The 20,311-nt window shown below is 36.3% G+C and overlaps 1 protein-coding gene across 1 annotated transcript; it reads left to right on the plus strand.

Annotated features, from left to right (window-relative positions):
- Nucleotides 1-463: 463 nt before the first annotated feature.
- Nucleotides 464-18,912, plus strand: gnsb (glucosamine (N-acetyl)-6-sulfatase (Sanfilippo disease IIID), b). Its single transcript, XM_039677295.2, has 13 exons — nt 464-852; nt 1,725-1,784; nt 1,861-2,064; nt 5,185-5,250; nt 5,522-5,620; nt 9,900-10,067; nt 10,995-11,077; nt 11,160-11,278; nt 11,364-11,467; nt 11,546-11,647; nt 14,542-14,652; nt 14,734-14,841; nt 18,001-18,912. Exons 1-13 carry the CDS (start codon nt 688-690, stop codon nt 18,148-18,150), a joined length of 1,539 nt encoding a protein of 512 aa, XP_039533229.2. The 5' UTR covers nt 464-687; the 3' UTR covers nt 18,151-18,912.
- The last annotated feature ends 1,399 nt before the right edge of the window (nt 18,913-20,311 follow it).

Here is a 20,311-nt window from a genome sequence, read left to right on the forward strand (position 1 = left end):
TACAATACCAAGTCATTTTCGATTCTAAACAAATAACAAACAATCACGTGAAAGGGAAGGGGGTGTGACCTTGAAATAAAACGCGCATTGTCATGCTTGTTAAAATTTTATTTAGTAGATTTGAGAGAGGAAAATGTATTTATAGTTTAGTCCTATTCCTCTTTATTGGCGACGATGATGCTATTCAATTCAACATACGTGAATATACATACATTTTTTTTGTATATAAAATGTCATATAAATGATTAATAAACTTACATTTAAATAAAACAAATATTCTAATAGAAGATTGTGGAAGATGTTGTGTTGTCAGAGCATTATTCACATAAAAAATAAAATAAAATAAAAACGATGCAAAGTTACTCAGAACATCGTTTAATAGGCACAAAGTTCATGTCAGTGGAAGAAAAACTCCAAAACAACGGTTCATTTGATTATTTTACGAAATTGAACTATGACTTAATGTATCAGCTGTTATATCAGGCTGAAGTCATATGACACACACAGCGTCTCACTTCCTCAAACTTTCTCAGCTCATCCCACCGTGGTCCGTCCGCGAGAGCTGCAGTTCGCCACGAGAAACCCTCTTGCACTCGACAGACTCCGTGTCTTCGGTATAGGCAGGTACACAAACACAGAGAGAGAGAGATCGGGGGTTTGGGCTGATTTTAACCCGATTTTGGCTTCATGGCGAGCTCGCGCTTCGGTCAGTGCACGTCCAGCGCGCGCGTCGTGTCCACCTGTGTCCTCGTCACTCTTCTCACCTGCACGCTCAGGTGTTCAGAATGCGTCAAACCGAACAACATCATTCTCATTCTCACCGACGACCAGGATGTGCAAATGGGAGGAATGGTAAGTGTACAAAAGTACAATACAAATGTGTTTTTGTTGGTCGTGCTGCACCATGACAATTCCACCTTTGAACAAAAGTACCGTTCTGGTAACTTAATAAAATAGTAATACCATGGTACTTTGATATTTAACAGGGTTCTGAAATCCATACACTATATTGACATAGTATTTCAGTGAACTCCCAAAAATACAGTGGTACTACTTGGTGTACGTCCAAAAATATATTACTATTTTTAAAAGTCTCTTCTACTCATCAAGCCTGCATGTATTTGATCAAAAAGACAATAATGTGAAATATTATTACAATTTAAAATAATGGTTTTCTATTTGAATGTACTTTAAAATATAATAGTATTTTTTAAAAATATTATTACAGTTTAAAATAACTGCTTTCTATTGTTATGCTTTTTAAAATGTAATTTATTCCTGTGATCAAAGCTGAATTTTCAGCATCATTACTCCAGTCTTCAGTGTCACATGATCCTTCAGGTATCCTTTACTGTATTTTTGTCAAATAAATGCGGACTTGGCGAGCAGGAGAGACTTCTTTCACAAAAAAGCAAACAAATACATCTTAATTATTTCAAACTTTTGACCACCAGTGTAATATACAACATAACAGATTTATTTTATGTTTTTGAGATCTATATATGGCCTACTAAGCTAAATCAGTTTCATGCTGGGTAGGCAGGGAGAGCATGTTAAAGACATTTTGAACCTGAAGTTGTTTCATTTGTCAAGTTCGTCATTTGGTGAAAATTAGTGTGTGAAATAATACATCCTGTTGATATTTTAGGTGTCACAGATGATGCGTTATATTAATAACGTAAGAGTCACTATAAGAGTCACTTTGAGTCTTTCTGTTTCCACAGACGCCCATGAAGAAGACCAAAGTACTGATCGGTGATGCTGGTGTGACTTTTTCCAATGCGGTGAGTGCTCAGCCATAAAGACCTTTTCACAGAGCTGATCAAATATCACAAGTTTCTCCTTTCCTGTTGTGTTTAGTTCGTTGCCACCCCTCTGTGCTGTCCCAGTCGTAGCAGCATCCTCAGTGGCAAATATCCACACAATCATTCAGTCCGAAATAACTCTATCTCTGGCAACTGCAGCAGTGTGATGTGGCAGAAAGAGATCGAGCCCTTCACCTTTCCGGTTTTCCTCAATAAGATGCACTACCAGACCTTCTACGGGGGGAAATACCTGAATCAGGTCAGCCTTTTACCCGTCTGGGACTCTATGAAATAGATGGCCTATTTTCTATTAGGCCATCACTGGCCTATTTGCAGTGTTAAATTGTCAACAATGTTATCAGAAGCTCTTCACAAATCCTTCAAATACTTGAAATGTTCTTAAAGGAGTAGTTCACTTTAAAAAAACTTTTGCTGATAATTTACTCACCCCCATGTCATCGAAGATGTCTATGTCATTCTTTCTTCAGTCGAAAAGAAATTAAGGTTTTTGATGAAAACATTCCAGGATTTTTCTCCATTTAATGGACTTCTATGGGAACCAAACGGTCCAAATGAGAGTTTCAGTGCAAACTGGGCTAACTGTTCAAAGGGCTTTAAACCACACCAGACAATGAATAAGGGTCTTATCTAATGAAACGAGCGGTCATTTCAAAAATAAATAAAAAAGTTTAAGTTTTAGAAGCACAAATGCTCGCCTTGCTCTGTTCGGTGATGAGGGTTCGTGACTTTCCTGTTCGAACTCGTTCACCAAAATGAACGAATCTTTTTCGAGTAATTTGGTTCATTGAATGAAAAGATTCGAGAGAGTCACGAACAGCAAGGATTTGTGCTCATAAACTTAAACTTGTTTATTTATTTTTGAAATAACTGATCGTTTTGCTTGATAAGACCCTAATTGATCGTCTGGTGTCGTTTAAAGCCCTTTGAACAGTTTGCAGTTTGCACTGAAACTCTCATTTGGACTTTGAACCGTTTGGTACTCAATGTAGTCCATTATATGGAGAAAAATCCTGGAATGTTTTCATCAAAAACCTTAATTTCTTTTCGACTGAAGAAAGAAAGACGTGGACATCTTGGATGACATGAGGGTGAGTAAATTATCAGCAAAATTATCAGCTTTTTTTAAAAAGTGAACTACTCCTTTAACCAACAACATTCTTAAAGGGATAGTTCACCAAAAATTAAAATTGTGTCATCATTTACTCACCCTCATGTTGTTTCAAACTCTGTATATTTCTTTCTTCTGCTGAACACAAAACAAGATATTTTGAAGAATGTTAGTAACCTACAGTGTTTGAAAGTTCACTTTTTACATGAACTAGTTCAAAGTCCAGTTCACAAATTTAAAAATTAACTAGTTCAATAATGAACAAGTTCGAATAATGAAATAGTTGATAGTTCTTTTTTCCATATATTGCTGTGAGCTATGTTTTTTTTTTTAATTAGTGCCACAGTCCATATACAACCACTACAGCAATTATTATATCGGCGGGGAAAGTTTGCACAGAAATGTAAGATTTTTCCCATTCTCACAGACCTTGTCATAAAACTCGTTTAAATTACCATACAACTCCTCCTCGATGCTTTGTCGACTATATAATTCTTATTGTTTTGATGGCGCATGTGGCGGTGCGACACTGGTGGCTGGTGTTGCCAGATTGGGTGGGGTTTTTTTTCGCTACATATTAAAGGAGTAGTTCACTTTTAAAAAACTTTTGCTGATAGTTTACTCACCCCCATGTCATCCATGATGTCCATGTCTTTTTTTCTTCAGTCAAAAAGAAATTAAGGTTTTTGATGAAAACATTCCAGGATTTTTCTCCATATAATGGACTTTACTGGTAACCAAACGGTTCAAGGTTCAAAAGACAGTTTCAGTGCAAACTGCAAACCGTTCAAAGGGCTTAAAACAATTTCAGATGATGAATAAGGGTTTTATCAAGCGAAACGATCGCTCATTTAAAAAAAAAAAAGTTTAAGTTTTGTAAGCTCAAATGGTCGCCTTGCTCGGTTCTGTGATGCGCGTTCGTGACTCTCCTGTTCGAACTCGTTCATCAAAATTGAACGAATTCTTTTCCGAGTCAATTCGTTCATTTCGTTCGTTGGATGAACGAAATAACACGAAAAAAGATTTGTTCATTTTGATGAACGAGTTCGAACAGGAGAGTCATGAACGCTCATTACAGAACAGAGCAAGGCGAGCATTTGAGCTTATAAAACTTAAACTTTGTTATATATTTATTAAATGAGCGATCATTCCGCTTGATAAGACCCATATTCATCGTCTGGAATCGTTTAAAGCCCTTTGAACAGTTTGCACTGAAACTGTCTTTTGGACCTTGAACCATTTGGTTCCCATTGAAGTCCATTATATGGAGAAAAATCCTGGAATGTTTTCATCTAAAACCTTAATTTCTTTTCGACTGAAGAAAGAAAGACATGGACATCTTGGATGACATGGGGGTGAGTAAATTATCAGCAAAAGTTTTTTTAAAAGTGAACTACTCCTTTAAGCCCTGTTTGCTTGTGTTTTAGCCGGGTTTTCACCTGATAGGCTCTATGGAAATCTGGCACCCTATTGAACAAAGTTAAACTGAGAGAGCATTTGTGTTCACAGACACCAGAATGAACGCGTTCACAGTATCGCTCATCAGGCGGTTCGATTCACATTCAGCCCAAAATATGAACGAGTTCAGGAATTATCGTAAGGCACAACACTGGTAACCAAACTGTTGGCTGTTGCCAGTGACTTTCATAGTAGGAATAAAACAACTGAAAGACAATGGGGTCCGTCTACTGTTTGGTTACCAACATCCTTCAAAATATCTTGCTCTTTTTTCAGCAGAAGAAAGAAACTCATACAAGTTTGGAGCAACTTGAGGCTGAGTAAATGATGACAAAATCTTCATTTTTGGGTGAACTGTCCCTTTAAGAGTTTACTTTCCAGTCCTGCGCATATTTCACCTGAAATTAAAAAAAAAAGTCTTAAAAAAATGATCTGCTTCATTATTATGATAATAAAGGCACATTTTACTCCCAAATTCTGATTACTATAATCAAAACGCTATGATACAAGAATAGATACTAATTTCAATCAGTACTAATACAACAAATGCTAGCATGTAAAATACTATTTAATATACTTTTTTTGCATTATTGTAATGAGAGTTGGGAGAGATAAAATATGCTTAATTGTCATGGAAATAATGGGGAAGAAATCTTTAAATGACTTATTTCATCATCAAAATATAGTTTATTTTTTTCTGAAGGTGCAGTGTGACTCTGGCATGTTTTGACCAGTACTGTGAGATTCTTCTACAGTTTACACTCATCTTGTATTCCCTCTCCGTGTCTTCAGTATGGAAGTAAGGACGCAGGCGGTGTGGCTCATGTGCCTCCCGGCTGGGACCAATGGCACGCGCTGGTAAGTCACGAACTGAAGCATCAGTTCCACATTACTCTATCTGCATTCAGAATCGGAGGGAGAAGCTATATACAGTGTTAGTCACCTATAGACACGCACAACGCATGGTTAAGTACAGTCATGTGAGCTGGTTTCATCACATCCTGCACCACAACAGCAGATCCAGTTTTTAACCGTTTAATCTCACTTTTACTGACTTTTTATGGCAGGTTTTTCATTGTGCATATGTTAAATTCATTGTGACCTTATTGTTTTATTTGTGTATCCACAGGTGGGAAACTCTAAGTATTACAATTACACACTTTCTGTGAATGGAAAAGAGGAAAAACATGGGGACAACTATGAGAAGGACTATCTCACAGACCTGGTTGTGAGTCTTTTAATGCTTTAAAGTGTAGAGTCAGTAACAAGGCTTCAATTTTACTTCAATGCTGTGATGCACTTGGGTATTAAACGAGGAATAAAATACTCGACTTACTATTTTATATTTTAGAAAGGGTTTTAAAATCTGTCAAAGACAAGTTATGACTTATTTTGAATAAGTTGCACTGATAAATAGTTTACAGTAAGACTAGGTTTGTGTGTTTGGAAAGTAACACAGCATTGAATTTGACATTAAGTTGAAACTTGTGATGTCGACAGTCATTATAATTTCACTATATATACTGAAGTGAGACTATTTGTGTCCTTGTAAATGTGAAAGCCAATGAATTTGCCTCACCACCTACTAAACATGTTTCACGTGTGAAATGAATCAGTTAACGCAGTCTGGTTACCAAAAATGTTGCCATTGGCTGTTTTAGAACAAGATACGAGCTGTTTGCCTCATTGTGACTAATAAGGCACAGAGTTGCATTGCATGTTAGATCAAGCCTCCTCACGTCAGCAGTGTGTCATGACTTCTGCAAGATTCATGACTGGACCCTTTTGATGCTTGATATAAAAAAATGTTGGTTTATAGCCCTTAATCTGACACTAAAACCTGCTCTGTAATTGTTAAACTAAGGTCAGGTGTCTTGGTGCAATGCATTGCTAAATAATTATTTACTGTTTATTTATTTATTTTATTTACCCCTTGAAAAATTTGTTTTTACGTTGCTTTTGATCATAGAACGATTGTATGTAAAACAATAGTGGATTTAACATACAAATTTAACTTCTAATGATCTTATTTATTTATTTATTGACTTCTTATCTCACAATTGTGACTTTTTCTCACAATTACGAGATATAAAGTCATAATTGCGAGAAATATAGTCAGAATTGCGAGATGTAAAGTCGCAATTGCGCATTATATAGTCAGAATTGCGAGATATAAAGTGTGAATAAGTGAGATATAAGTGAAATTTATAAAGCAATTGTGACTTTATTTCTCAGAATTGCGGCTTTATATCTCGCGATTGCGACTTTATTTCTCAGAATTGCAGCTTTATATCTCGTGATTGCGACTTTATTTCTCAGAATTGCGACTTTATATCTCGTGATTGCGACTTTATTTCTCAGAATTGCGACTTTATATCTCGCGATTGCGACTTTATTTCTCAGAATTGCGGCTTTATCTCGCAATTGTGACTTTATTTCTCAGAATTGCGACTTTATATCTCGCGATTGCGACTTTATTTCTCAGAATTGCGACTTTATATCTCGCAATTGCGACTTTATTTCTCAGAATTGCGACTTTATATCTCGCGATTGCGACTTTATTTCTCAGAATTGCGACTTTATATCTCGCGATTGTGACTTTATTTCTCAGAATTGCGACTTTATATCTCGCAATTGCGACTTTATTTCTCAGAATTGCGACTTTATATCTCGCGATTGCGACTTTATTTCTCAGAATTGTGACTTTATATCTTGCGATTGCGACTTTATTTCTCAGAATTTTAACTTCATATCTTGCGATTGCGACTTTATTTCTCAGAATTTTAACTTCATATCTTGCGATTGCGACTTTATTTCTCAGAATTGCGGCTTTATATCTCGCGATTGTGACTTTATTGTTCAGAATTGTGGCTTTATATCTCACAATTGTGACTTTATTTCTCAGAATTGCGACTTTATATCTCGCAATTGCGACTTTATTTCTCAGAATTGCGACTTTATATCTCGCGATTGCGACTTTATTTCTCAGAATTGCGACTTTATATCTCGCGATTGCGACTTTATTTCTCAGAATTGCGACTTTATATCTCGCGATTGTGACTTTATTTCTCAGAATTGCGACTTTATATCTCGCAATTGCGACTTTATTTCTCAGAATTGCGACTTTATCTCTCGCAATTGCGACTTTATTTCTCAGAATTGCGACTTTATATCTCACAATTGCGACTTTATTTCTCAGAATTGCGACTTCATATCTCGCGATTACGACTTTATTTCTCAGAATTGTGACTTTATATCTTGCGATTGCGACTTTATTTCTCAGAATTTTAACTTCATATCTTGCGATTGCGACTTTATTTCTCAGAATTTTAACTTCATATCTTGCGATTGCGACTTTATTTCTCAGAATTGCGGCTTTATATCTCGCGATTGTGACTTTATTTCTCAGAATTGCGACTTTATATCTCGCAATTGCGACTTTATTTCTCAGAATTGCGACTTTATATCTCGCGATTGCGACTTTATTTCTCAGAATTGCGACTTTATATCTCGCGATTGCGACTTTATTTCTCAGAATTGCGACTTTATATCTCGCGATTGTGACTTTATTTCTCAGAATTGCGACTTTATATCTCGCAATTGCGACTTTATTTCTCAGAATTGCGACTTTATATCTCGCAATTGCGACTTTATTTCTCAGAATTGCGACTTTATATCTCACAATTGCGACTTTATTTCTCAGAATTGCGACTTCATATCTCGCGATTACGACTTTATTTCTCAGAATTGTGACTTTATATCTTGCGATTGCGACTTTATTTCTCAGAATTTTAACTTCATATCTTGCGATTGCGACTTTATTTCTCAGAATTTTAACTTCATATCTTGCGATTGCGACTTTATTTCTCAGAATTGCGGCTTTATATCTTGCGATTGCGACTTTATTTCTCAGAATTGCGGCTTTATATCTCGCGATTGTGACTTTATTGTTCAGAATTGTGGCTTTATATCTCACAATTGTGACTTTATTTCTCAGAATTGCGACTTTATATCTCGCAATTGCGACTTTATTTCTCAGAATTGCGACTTTATATCTCGCGATTGCGACTTTATTTCTCAGAATTGCGACTTTATATCTCGCGATTGTGACTTTATTTCTCAGAATTGCGACTTTATATCTCGCAATTGCGACTTTATTTCTCAGAATTGCGACTTTATATCTCGCAATTGCGACTTTATTTCTCAGAATTGCGACTTTATATCTCACAATTGCGACTTTATTTCTCAGAATTGCGACTTCATATCTCGCGATTACGACTTTATTTCTCAGAATTGTGACTTTATATCTTGCGATTGCGACTTTATTTCTCAGAATTTTAACTTCATATCTTGCGATTGCGACTTTATTTCTCAGAATTGCGGCTTTATATCTCGCGATTGTGACTTTATTTTTCAGAATTGTGGCTTTATATCTCACAATTGTGACTTTATTTCTCAGAATTGCGACTTTATATCTCGCAATTGCGACTTTATTTCTCAGAATTGCGACTTTATATCTCGCGATTGCGACTTTATTTCTCAGAATTGCGACTTTATATCTCGCGATTGCGACTTTATTTCTCAGAATTGCGACTTTATATCTCGCGATTGTGACTTTATTTCTCAGAATTGCGACTTTATATCTCGCAATTGCGACTTTATTTCTCAGAATTGCGACTTTATATCTCGCAATTGCGACTTTATTTCTCAGAATTGCGACTTTATATCTCACAATTGCGACTTTATTTCTCAGAATTGCGACTTCATATCTCGCGATTACGACTTTATTTCTCAGAATTGTGACTTTATATCTTGCGATTGCGACTTTATTTCTCAGAATTTTAACTTCATATCTTGCGATTGCGACTTTATTTCTCAGAATTTTAACTTCATATCTTGCGATTGCGACTTTATTTCTCAGAATTGCGGCTTTATATCTCGCGATTGTGACTTTATTTTTCAGAATTGTGGCTTTATATCTCACAATTGTGACTTTATTTCTCAGAATTGCGACTTTATATCTCGCAATTGCGACTTTAGTTTTCAGAATTGCGACTTTATATCTCGCAATTGTGACTTTATTTTTCAGAATTGCGACTTTATATCTCGCAATTGCGACTTTATTTCTCAGAATTTCGACTTCATATCCCGCAATTGTGAGATAAAATGTCGCTATTATTATTATTTTTTATTATTCAGTGGCGGAAACAACCTTCCATACTATAGGGAATTTTAGGAACAGCTTAAAAACAGTGCATCTACAGTTTAATTTAAATACGTTTTTGTTTAAAAATATGAATGTTATTGCATTAGATAAAATATAAACCAAGTGGCATCTGCTAAAAAAAAAAAAAGGAAACCCTTTTTTGAGGCATGTTTTTAATTCGTACAATCAGGTCTTAAAATGTGATCCACTATTTAACCACATGAAGTGCCAGAAAATAGTTTGCTTAAAGTTATATATTACATTTATTAGATGGTTCTGATATAAAGTCTGTTGATTCTAGTTGAACCGGTCGCTGCATTTTCTGGAGGAGCGGAGCCCCAATTATCCGTTCTTCATGATGTTGTGTCCTCCGTCTCCTCATTCGCCGTGGACGGCCGCCCCGCAGCATCAGAAGACCTTCGGCGATGTGAGAGCGCCACGCGACGGCAGCTTCAACAAGCCTGGAAAGGTTCAGCTTACAGTTTCATCCTTCATGACATCTGATAGGCTACTAATGAGCAAGCACTGCAGGCATAAATGATGAGACGAGGAAAAAAGATTTTAAGCTTAGAGAAAACTAATCTAAAATAAGTAATTTAAGTATTAGTAAAATATTATTTCATAAAAGATTTGTAATTTATATGCAAGTGTGTGAAAATAATATTTTATATTTCTCTGGAAATATTCACATTTTTCAGCAGCCATTTTTCTCACAACATTTATATACATAGCAGATTTAATCTTAATTAAACTTGTATTTTATACTTAAATAATATTGGTGGTGATAGTTGTATTTTATTTTTTTAAATGGTGCAAGATTTTTCTTAAATATTTTTTTACATAGATTTAAAGAATACCAGCCACCGAGTTTAATAAATTAGTGCTCTCAAATCGATTTATTGCGTCTAATATATAAGTTTGCAAATGTATAATATTATATATGTATGTATATAATATATATACACACACACAATTTTATTAATGATTTATATTACTTGGTAAATAAGCATGTTTTTGTAAATTTCATACTGTGCATCAATTGTATATTTTATATATATATATATATATATATATATATTTATATATATTTGTATGTTGCCTTTTTGTCTGTATTTTCAAAGTGGTTTACTTTCAAACTTATTTTTGATGCAATCATCAGTTTTAGCATAATTGTCATACTATTATTGCTTTATTTTGAATTAGGCTTTCATTTTTGTATTTTTTTCATTTTACTTTAAGAATTTTTATTAGTTTTTGCCTTTTTTTTTAAATATGCTTAGTTTTTATGCATTTATATTTGAGTTTTAGTTGTCATTCTAGTCTGCTAAATGAAAACGGTCAGATGTGTGTGGCCTCAGCATGAGCGTAAGATGAAATGCTCTTTCTCTGATCTCAGGACAAACATTGGTTATTACGACAGCCTGCGAATCCCATGCCAAACAGCACCATTGAGTACCTCGATGACGCTTTCCGCAGGAGGTACAAAAATACAGATTTCATAAGTTTTATCACATCACGTAATGTGATGTGATATGATATGTGTATTTAATATCTCTGATAGGTGGCAGACGCTTCTGTCTGTGGACGACATGGTGGAACAGCTGATTAAGAAACTGGATTCAGTGAAGGAACTGGACAACACGTACATCATCTACACGTCTGATCACGGCTATCACACTGGTGTGTGTGTGTGCTCGACCGCCACGCTTCTCTCCAAGTGTTGTTGTCTGTCTATATAACACCATATTTTAAAAATCATTTTCAGGCCAGTTCTCGTTGCCCATTGACAAAAGACAACTATACGAATTCGATATTCGCGTCCCCCTCTTGGTCCGCGGTCCAGGAATCAAAGCGAACCAAACACTTCAGGTTAGAGGAATGAATTACTGATTTATTAAGCGATATGTCTAAATCTAGTGTTTTAACATCTATTAAACTGTCCATTAGTCTCCAGTGATGAATATAGATCTTCCCATGACTATCCTGGACATCGCTGGAGTAAATCTCTCCACCGTCAACATGGACGGACAGTCTTTCCTGCCGCAGATGGTGAGTGTGTCATGTTTTTCACTTCCTGTTTCAGTACATGTGTATTTATATTCTTATTGTGTGTGTGTGTATACACTCCTGGGCTAAAATAAAATGGGCCAAGACAAAAATGGCAATATATTTAGGGGCCTTTTAATGGTCTTAAACATTTTAATCACATATCACTGTTCAAGGATTGTACAAACACTGTAGATAAAGTAACTTCCTGATTGGCGAGTCAGTGTTGTTCAACTCGATGTTATTGGCTTTAAACAGTTCATGAATAGTCGCAAATGTCTCCCAGTTTGTTTGTTTAATGTGAGACCAAATATTTGCTATAGGCTTCAAATCTGGGCCAAAGCATGAGCCTGATGGACTTGTTCTGGAGCCACTTCTTGGTTGTCTTGGTTGCAGTTTGGGCAGAATTGTTGTCTTTGTCTTGTCTTGTTGAACAATAAAATCAGCTCATTCCTCTTTAGAGTAACTAAACACTTAACCAACTTTTTTTATTTAATGATCTGTAAGAATGGATCTGTATTAATACTAGTCATTGATTCGAGTAACTTTTTTGACATTTGTTTATAAAGTGTTCTATTTCTACAATATGCGGTGTAAAAGCGTCTTAGTGCTGCCCTCTTCAGGTTGAACGGTGGCTACTGCAGTTTAATTTTCCTATTGGATGTTCCGCACTTCGTGACGTACGCAGGTTTCAGCTCACCACGCGAGCTACGCCCTTGGCAGTATAAAAACCATCTTGTGTCGTCAAAACCACTGTGGGGAGTCAGGAGTTGGAATTGCGAGTATTGAAAACGATCAGGATTGTGTGTTTTAGCATCTATTTCGTCCCCTCTATCTCCGCTGGGGTCAGGCCACTTTTTCAGCATTTTCAATGAGTGGAGTCAGGCTCTGACCAGGGGTTTAGTTTCCCTTTAAATAGCTCGTGGGAAGCGAGCAATCAATGTACAACGAAGCATTAAATTACTTTAAACAGTGAAGCAACTCATTGATAGCAGCAGCTAAACACCTGTGATGAAGACACTTCCTCCATGCTTCACTTCGCATTATATTTCTCGGCATGTTTTCGAAGACGTGACTCAGGAGCATCACCAAGCTACTCTTTTTTTACAACTTCCCATATTCTGCCAAAAACTAAGTTCTGTTTTTAATGTTTTTCTGACACAGCAGTGGCTTTTTGAGTACATTTGCTTAAAGGAGTAGTTCACTTTTAAAAAACCTTTTGCTGATAATTTACTCACCCCCATGTCAACACTCTTTCTTTCTTCAGTCGAAAAGAAATGAAGGTTTTTGATGAAAACATTCCAGGATTTTCTCCATATAATGGACTTCAATGGGAACCAAACAGTTCAAAGTCCAAAAGACACTTTCAGTGCAGCTTCAAAGGGCTTTAAACGACACCAGACGATAGATAAGGGTCTTATCTAGGACCCTTCGAGCCATGACTCGAAAAAAGATTTGTTCATTTTGATGAACGAGTTTGAACAGGAGAGTCTTATTACAGAACAGAGCAAGGCGAGCATTTGAGCTTATAAAACTTAAATGTTTTTTTTAAATGAGCGATCGTTTCGCTTGATAAGACCCTTATTCATAGTCTGGTGTCGTTTAAAGCCCTTTGAAGCTGCACTAAAACTCTCATTTGGACCTTGAACCGTTTGGTTCCCATTGAAGTCCATTATATGGAGAAAACCATGGAATGTTTTCATCAAAAACCTTAATTTCTTTTCGACTGAAGAAAGAAAGACATGGACATCTTGGATGACATGGGGGTGAGTAAATTATCAGCAAAAGTTTTTGTTGCGTTTAGCCATTCTGTGCTTGGCCCATTTTTGTGTGTGTTTCTTTCAATTGCGAACTGTTCTATAGATTACATTTTTACTGTGCTATACTATATTATAGATTATTCATTAGAGCACTGTAAATTAAATATTTTGATGCTGTTTCAACTGCTTTTGTGCTACTCATTTGCATGTTTTAATGCCTTTTTCACTACAATATCTACCTCAATGCTGCATTATTTCATTATATCACACTTCTGTTCATAATAAGATTTGTTTTGTATTTTGTATTCAGCAAGGATGCATCAAATTGATGAAAAGTGTCAGTTAAGACCTTTGTAATGTTACAAAAGATTTATATATCAAACAAATGCTGTCCTTCTGAATTTTCTATTCATCAAAGAATGCTTCATTTGTTTTAAAACTATGAGAAGAGTTTAAATATTTAAGCAACAATTAAGCACATTTTCTTAAATGTCATTACAAGAAAGCAACAAACCATTAGTCTTTTATGCTTATTTTGAAGTGTGTATCCCAGGAAGATACTCTTTTTGTGCGTTACAATTAGGGTTGGGTATCGAGAATCGAGTATCGATTGGAACCGGGACTAACTTTTCGTTTTTCCCGGAATCGTTCAAAAGTTAAAATTTCAATTCCTAGTTTCGATATTCACAGTCCGCCGAGTGGAAGAAGAAACCGCTGAACAACACCAACGAAGAAGCGTCTACCGGAAGTGTTGGCATAACCACGCGAGTCGAACATGAGTAGCTTACGTCGGCGGTCCAAAGTGTGGCTTCACTTTTCTAAAAATTAACGAAATCTCGACAAAATGCAAAATTTGTGACAAGTATTTGTGAAAGAAGTTGTATTTCCTTCAGAAAGACCGTTGGTTAACAAGATTAGCTAAACTTTTTTGACCCTGCCTCTTAAAAGAATCGAAATCGAGAATCGTTAGGAATCGGAATCGAAACAAGGAATCGGAATCAGAATCGTTCAAATTCAAACGATACCCAACCCTAGTTACAATACAGAGAATTCAATGTGAATTCTCAGAGTTAATGTGGTGTACAGTAAGAAAAAATGCTAAATTGAGTCTTTTCTCTTCTAATGTTGTCCTTGAAGGCACCATCATTGCGTAATGGCACCGAACGGCCCTTCTTTCTAGTGGAGTACACTGGTGAGGGATATGCTACTGAAGATCCCAGCTGCCCTAAACTCGGCCCGGGACTAGCTGTAAGTGTTCCTATGAAGCATTTTCACATCAACCTATCCTGTTTATTAGAAAACAAACCAAAGATTTCCTCTTTCTTCCAGAATTGTTTCCCAGACTGTGTGTGCGAGGACGCCTTCAACAACACGTACGCCTGCGTCAGAACTCTGAAGGATGGAGACCTGCAGTACTGCGAGTTTGCAGACAATGAGGTGAGCTTTACACTAAGGCCACGTCCACACGAAGCCAGAGCTTTCCCTATCCGATGTTTTTTTTTCCTCATTCTTAAAAAAAATCCGTAAACACGGCAGTGTCTCGAAAAATGTCTGCATACACACGAAACCACTGAAACCGACTCGAAACGATATAGTAGACATCCCGATTTAAAGCATGCACATAAAAACCTTGCGCGCTGTAGGCTATACACAGTAAAATAAATACTAGGCTATGAAATAATATTACGCACAGTTGCTTATTTTCTTTTTTTACCAAGAACTTTATTGAACAACCATAAATAGGGAGTCACGATATTCGATTAGTTAGCAGACTCAGAAGGTTTGCCATAAAGAACCGGCAAACGAACGTGTCAAATATAGACTTTTTTTATTTGATTAGTGGTGCACGATATATCGGCCGCCGATATAATATCGGCCGATTTGGTCAATTTTTTACACATCGGTATCGTTCCGATGTCAAAATAGGGCCGATGTGAACAGGCCGATGATCATTCCCTGTGTATTTGACGTGCGTGGGGGCGGGGATGTTTGTTTTTGCACGCGTATTAAAAGCGCAAGTGCGTTTAAACATCAAGCGCACGAAGACTGGAACTGGTGAGCTGTTTTCTGCCAGCCTTCCTAATGCGTATTTTTGTCCCGCCAAAGCCATATTTGACCGGTAAGTGATGTAGATGAGTGACTGGTGCGCTTGTTTAACTGAGGGAACGAGAGTCAATTAAAGCACCGGTCACGCGCGCCGTCTTCAAAATGTCTTTCGCTTGTTTAACGGAGGGAACAAGAGTGAAAGCACCGGTCACGCGCGCCGTCTTCAAATTGTCTTGCTCTCTCTCCCCCTCACGCATGTTTATGAATTGAGTTGAATGAATATCTTTGAGAATACACGATGGTAAAAGGTCGGAAGACCGAAGTTTTTTTTCTTCTGAACTACTGGTTGTGAATTGTGAAACCACACTTTAAATAAACCAAAAAAAAATCTATCGTGTTGATGAAATGTTTTCTGTGTCGACTGTCGAGACCATAGACTGTAAAAATAGGTCGAGACAAATCTCGTGCGATGTTCTAAACTGCCTGGATAATCACACAACGTGTGCCGTGGTTCCGTTAATGACACGTCCGATTCGCGAACTAATGACTCATTTGAACCGATTCACTTTAATGAATGGTTAAAACAACTGATCTGTCCAACACTGAGCTCAAGATACATAAATCGGAAACACTTTACAATAAGGTTCCATTTATTAAAGTGTACATTAAATGAACACTTTAATAAATGGAACCTTCTTGTAAAGTGTAAGGTTAATAGATTAATAGAATGTTAACAAATTTTGTTAACTATTAATATTAGTTTCTGTGGATATACTCCATGACAAAACTACCCCAGTCATTCTAGAATGATTCATTCTTTCCAAATAGAGCAATTCAAGTAATCTGGTGAAATTGTTTTTATATCACAATATATATCGCAGAAAAATAAAATATCACAATGTCATTTTTTACCAATATCGTGCAGCCCTAATCCTCGCTATGTGTTTTCTATACAGGGATATCGACATCGGTAAATATCGGTATCGGCCATAACAGCAATGTTAATATCGGTTATCGGTATCGGCCACAAATTTTCACATCGGTGCATCACTTTATTTGATTATTAATAAACTAATGTTTTCTGTGTCATTCTTGACTGAAAAGAGGAAATTGATGATGCTGACTCGCCACTTCGCCTATGGAGTGGCTAATGCACTTCATACCGAGGCTATAAGAGTTATCTGTTTCTTTTCGTTTTGAATTGTTTGTCGATGTTGTTTAAACGTAGACATTTCAAGCTTTCTATATATTTCTGAGTTGCGGTTCATTTATGAGACGAGCTCCAGTTCACGAGCAATGCAAGTTATATCGCGTTATTATCTGCTATAGATAGAAATATAAAACTACGAATTAAAAAATGTTGATTATATATATATTCTTAGATTAGTGCAAAATATGCATATATTTCAGTATTTTAAGGGCTTAGAGAGATCGACTCTTACATCATTTGCGGTGCTTCATGGGAGTGGGCGGAGCTAACAAGATCTTTTCTGGCGTTTTGCTTGTCTCGACTCACTCATTGGTGTAATTTTCTGTACAGCATTATGGGTAATGTAGTTTTTCCACCATGAATTCTGCTGATAAACAAACATTTTAAAATAACTGAGTTGAGTTGAAATAACGCGGGCTGACGCAAATACCAGCGATTAACAACCTCACAGCTCACAGTAAGGTTATCTTTAATGGTTTATATGTTATCGTTCAAAATCAATTTCCCTATGGAGAACGCTAATGGAGATTTTACTTGCAGAACCTGACTGTTACACTCTGTAATTTGGGCCCTATTAAATATTTTTTTTATGCTCTGCTGTGTTTGACTTTTTCCGTATTTATGATTCAATACCAAATTATTATCAAAAACAGTGATTATTAAATGAAAACAGAACATTAACAATGAATTTGCACCCAAAAAATGCTGGACAGCAAAGGTTTACCGTTTAAACGGAAGACAAATTGTGAGATTATTAGGGCTGTCAAACGATTAATTGCGATTAATCGCATCCAAAATAAAAGTTTGTGTTTACATAATATATGTGGGTGCACTGTGTATAATTATTTTGTGTGTATATATATATATATATATATATATATATATATATAATAAATTATATATAAATCTATATACAGTATATACATGAAAGTATTTCTCAAATATATACAAGCATGTGTGTGTTTATATATAAATATATATATATATATATATATAATATATTTATATTATTAATCGTATATATATAATATTTATATATATATATATATATATATATATATATATATATTACCCCACATATATTATGTAAACACAAACTTTTATTTTGGATGCGATTAATCGTTGACCGCCCTAGAGATTATTCCTTAGTTTTATTATTGTTGTTTTTACATTCATTGTGGAAATCATAGGCCCTGCAATGGCATTTTAGACCATCCATGGAATGGCAATTGAGTGCAACATGACCTCACAGACCATTTTGACAGGAAAAGGCCATTTTCGAATGCATCTGGATGAATGTAGACGTAGCCTCACTGAATTTCCCATGTGTTCTCCTGCAGTCGTTTGTAGAGTTGTACAACCTGACGGCAGATCCCCATCAGCTGGAGAACATTGTGAAGAAGGTCGATCCTTCCCTTCTGCAGATCATGAACCAAAGGCTGATCAAGCTGGAGTCCTGCATAGGAAACGGCTGTCGGATCCTCAAATAAGTCCAGCTCGAGCGGAGAACGCCATGTGAAGATGTGTCGGGTTTTCACTTGCACAAACCTCTCCTGAAATTGTTCAAGGGATAGTTCACCTAACAAATGTGGATTTGCATTTGGTGCAAAAACGAAAGTCAAACAGGTTTGAAACGGGGTAATTAGGGTGAGTAAATATTGACATTTATTTGGAGTGAACTGTCCCTTTATTTCTGATGCGGTGAAGTCACGCACACGCCCCTCCTATAAATGTGAATGTATCTAGAGTGTGATTTTACTTCAAATGCTGAAATACAGCGAAAAGAAAAGCACTTCTAAAGCCTTGAACCAATTCAACTGGAAGTTTACTCGTCCTCAGGCTTTCCTTACTTCCTACTGTCGTCATGCAATGTTTTTGGAGCATTTTTATGGTAAATGAAGTTTGAACTAAATTTTGACGACTAAAATATACTATCATCAAAACATTTACCTGTTGCATTTTATGAGTTTGTACCGTTATCTTTGGTTATGCATGGTTGTTTTGTTTTCTTCATACTGTGAATTGAACCATATATGTATCTATGTGCCTCATGTGCCACAGTGGAAATCCTGCTCTGATATCTTTTTAAAATGAATTTTGCTTCATAAAGGGAAAATCTGATATTTAAGGGAATTTTGCCAACTTCGATTTTAATCCATATGATTGTGCCTTTTTGCACTAAATCAGTGTTTGTGCCTTTGTATGATACAAATGTCTAATTTTGAAAAATCAATAAATTTACATAAAATAAATTAACTTTGCAGTGTCTATTTGATGCTACAGCACATTACTGCCACCTGCTGCACTGGAATAACCTGTGACATGTATGAAGACCCCACCGGGTACCACTCATCTCCACTACAAATAGGAAAAAGAAGCTACAATTTGCAAAAGCTCACCAAAATTGGACAGTTGAAGACTGGAAAAATGTTGCCTGGTCTGATGAGTCTCGATTTCTGTTGAGACATTCAGATTGTAGAGTCAGAATTTGGCGTAAACAGAATGAGAACATGGATCCATCATGCCTTGTTACCACTGTGCAGGCTGGTGGTGGTGGTGTAATGGTGTGGGGATGTTTTCTTGGCACACTTTAGGCCCCTTAGTGCCAATTGGGCATCGTTTAAATGCCACAACCTACCTGAGTATTGCTTCTGACCATGTCCCCATCCTCTGATGGCTACTTCCAGCAGGATAATGCACCATGTCACAAAGCTCGAATCATTTTATATTGGTTTCTTGAACATGACAACAGGGTTCTCAAGTTTGAGCAAAAGCTTGGAGTGAGATCACACGCGGTTAGGGGAGGAGCCATAATGAAGCCCCGCCCCACCCATCCCCGCCCCCAATTTTACCCATTGTTCATAATTAACCAGAACAAATTAAAATTATAACAATTAGTAAATCTGATAAATGACAGAGCAATTCATCACATCAAATACTCTTTAATGCAGTATTACAAATATAGCTAACCAAAAATATAACAAATTGCTCCAAACAGTTTCAAACAAATCTTTAAAAATTGCATTTTGATTTTTGAATGCGTCTTCTAGGCGAATGATTTATTGTGTGGAGGGACATTGAGAACAAATGGACAGATTAGAGTGCACCACCTCTTCCACTGTCTCCTCCTCTAATCTGGCAACCTTTGTAGGGGGCTTACCCTTTGGTGCCCAAAATGACAAAATATCTTTCTGCTTTTTTCCTGACATCTTTGAAAAATACAAATGCAACATTATGACAATGATTAAATATTACCCAGAGCAATCTGCTGTAATACATCCTTAATGTAACTAGAAAGACTATTAATATTACAGTATAATATAATTTAAAATAAAATCAGTAAATCTTCATTCCTTTCCATACCCACTAACATTTCTCTTAGTTTCAGATAACGTAAGATAGCCAAACTGAGCCTGGTTGCAAAGTAGTTGTAGAGTTTTTGACTGCATCAATAATAATGTACAATGGGCTACATATTAAATGTTCTAGCCCAAAAATGTTAGACGAGCTTCTTCCAACTTACCTTCTTCTCCATCACGACACATGTGTTCGCGCGATGTTGTTGGTTACCTAGTAACGAACGTACGGTGGCCGAGGATGTTCCGTCCATTTCCGTGTGTTCGCGCTACTGAATGACATGTCATGTATAGA

Source organism: Pimephales promelas, chromosome 23, assembly GCF_988280905.1.
Source record: "Pimephales promelas chromosome 23, fPimPro1.hap1.1, whole genome shotgun sequence".
Lineage (NCBI taxonomy): Eukaryota > Metazoa > Chordata > Actinopteri > Cypriniformes > Leuciscidae > Pimephales > Pimephales promelas.

Coding starts and splice junctions, on each gene's coding strand:
- gnsb (XM_039677295.2), top strand. CDS start 688: ATGGCGAGCTCGCGCTTCGGTCAGTGCACGTCCAGCGCGCGCGTCGTG. Junction 2,065..5,184: donor GGGGGAAATACCTGAATCAG/GTCAGCCTTTTA, acceptor CCGTGTCTTCAG/TATGGAAGTAAGGACGCAGG. Junction 11,279..11,363: donor TGATCACGGCTATCACACTG/GTGTGTGTGTGT, acceptor AATCATTTTCAG/GCCAGTTCTCGTTGCCCATT.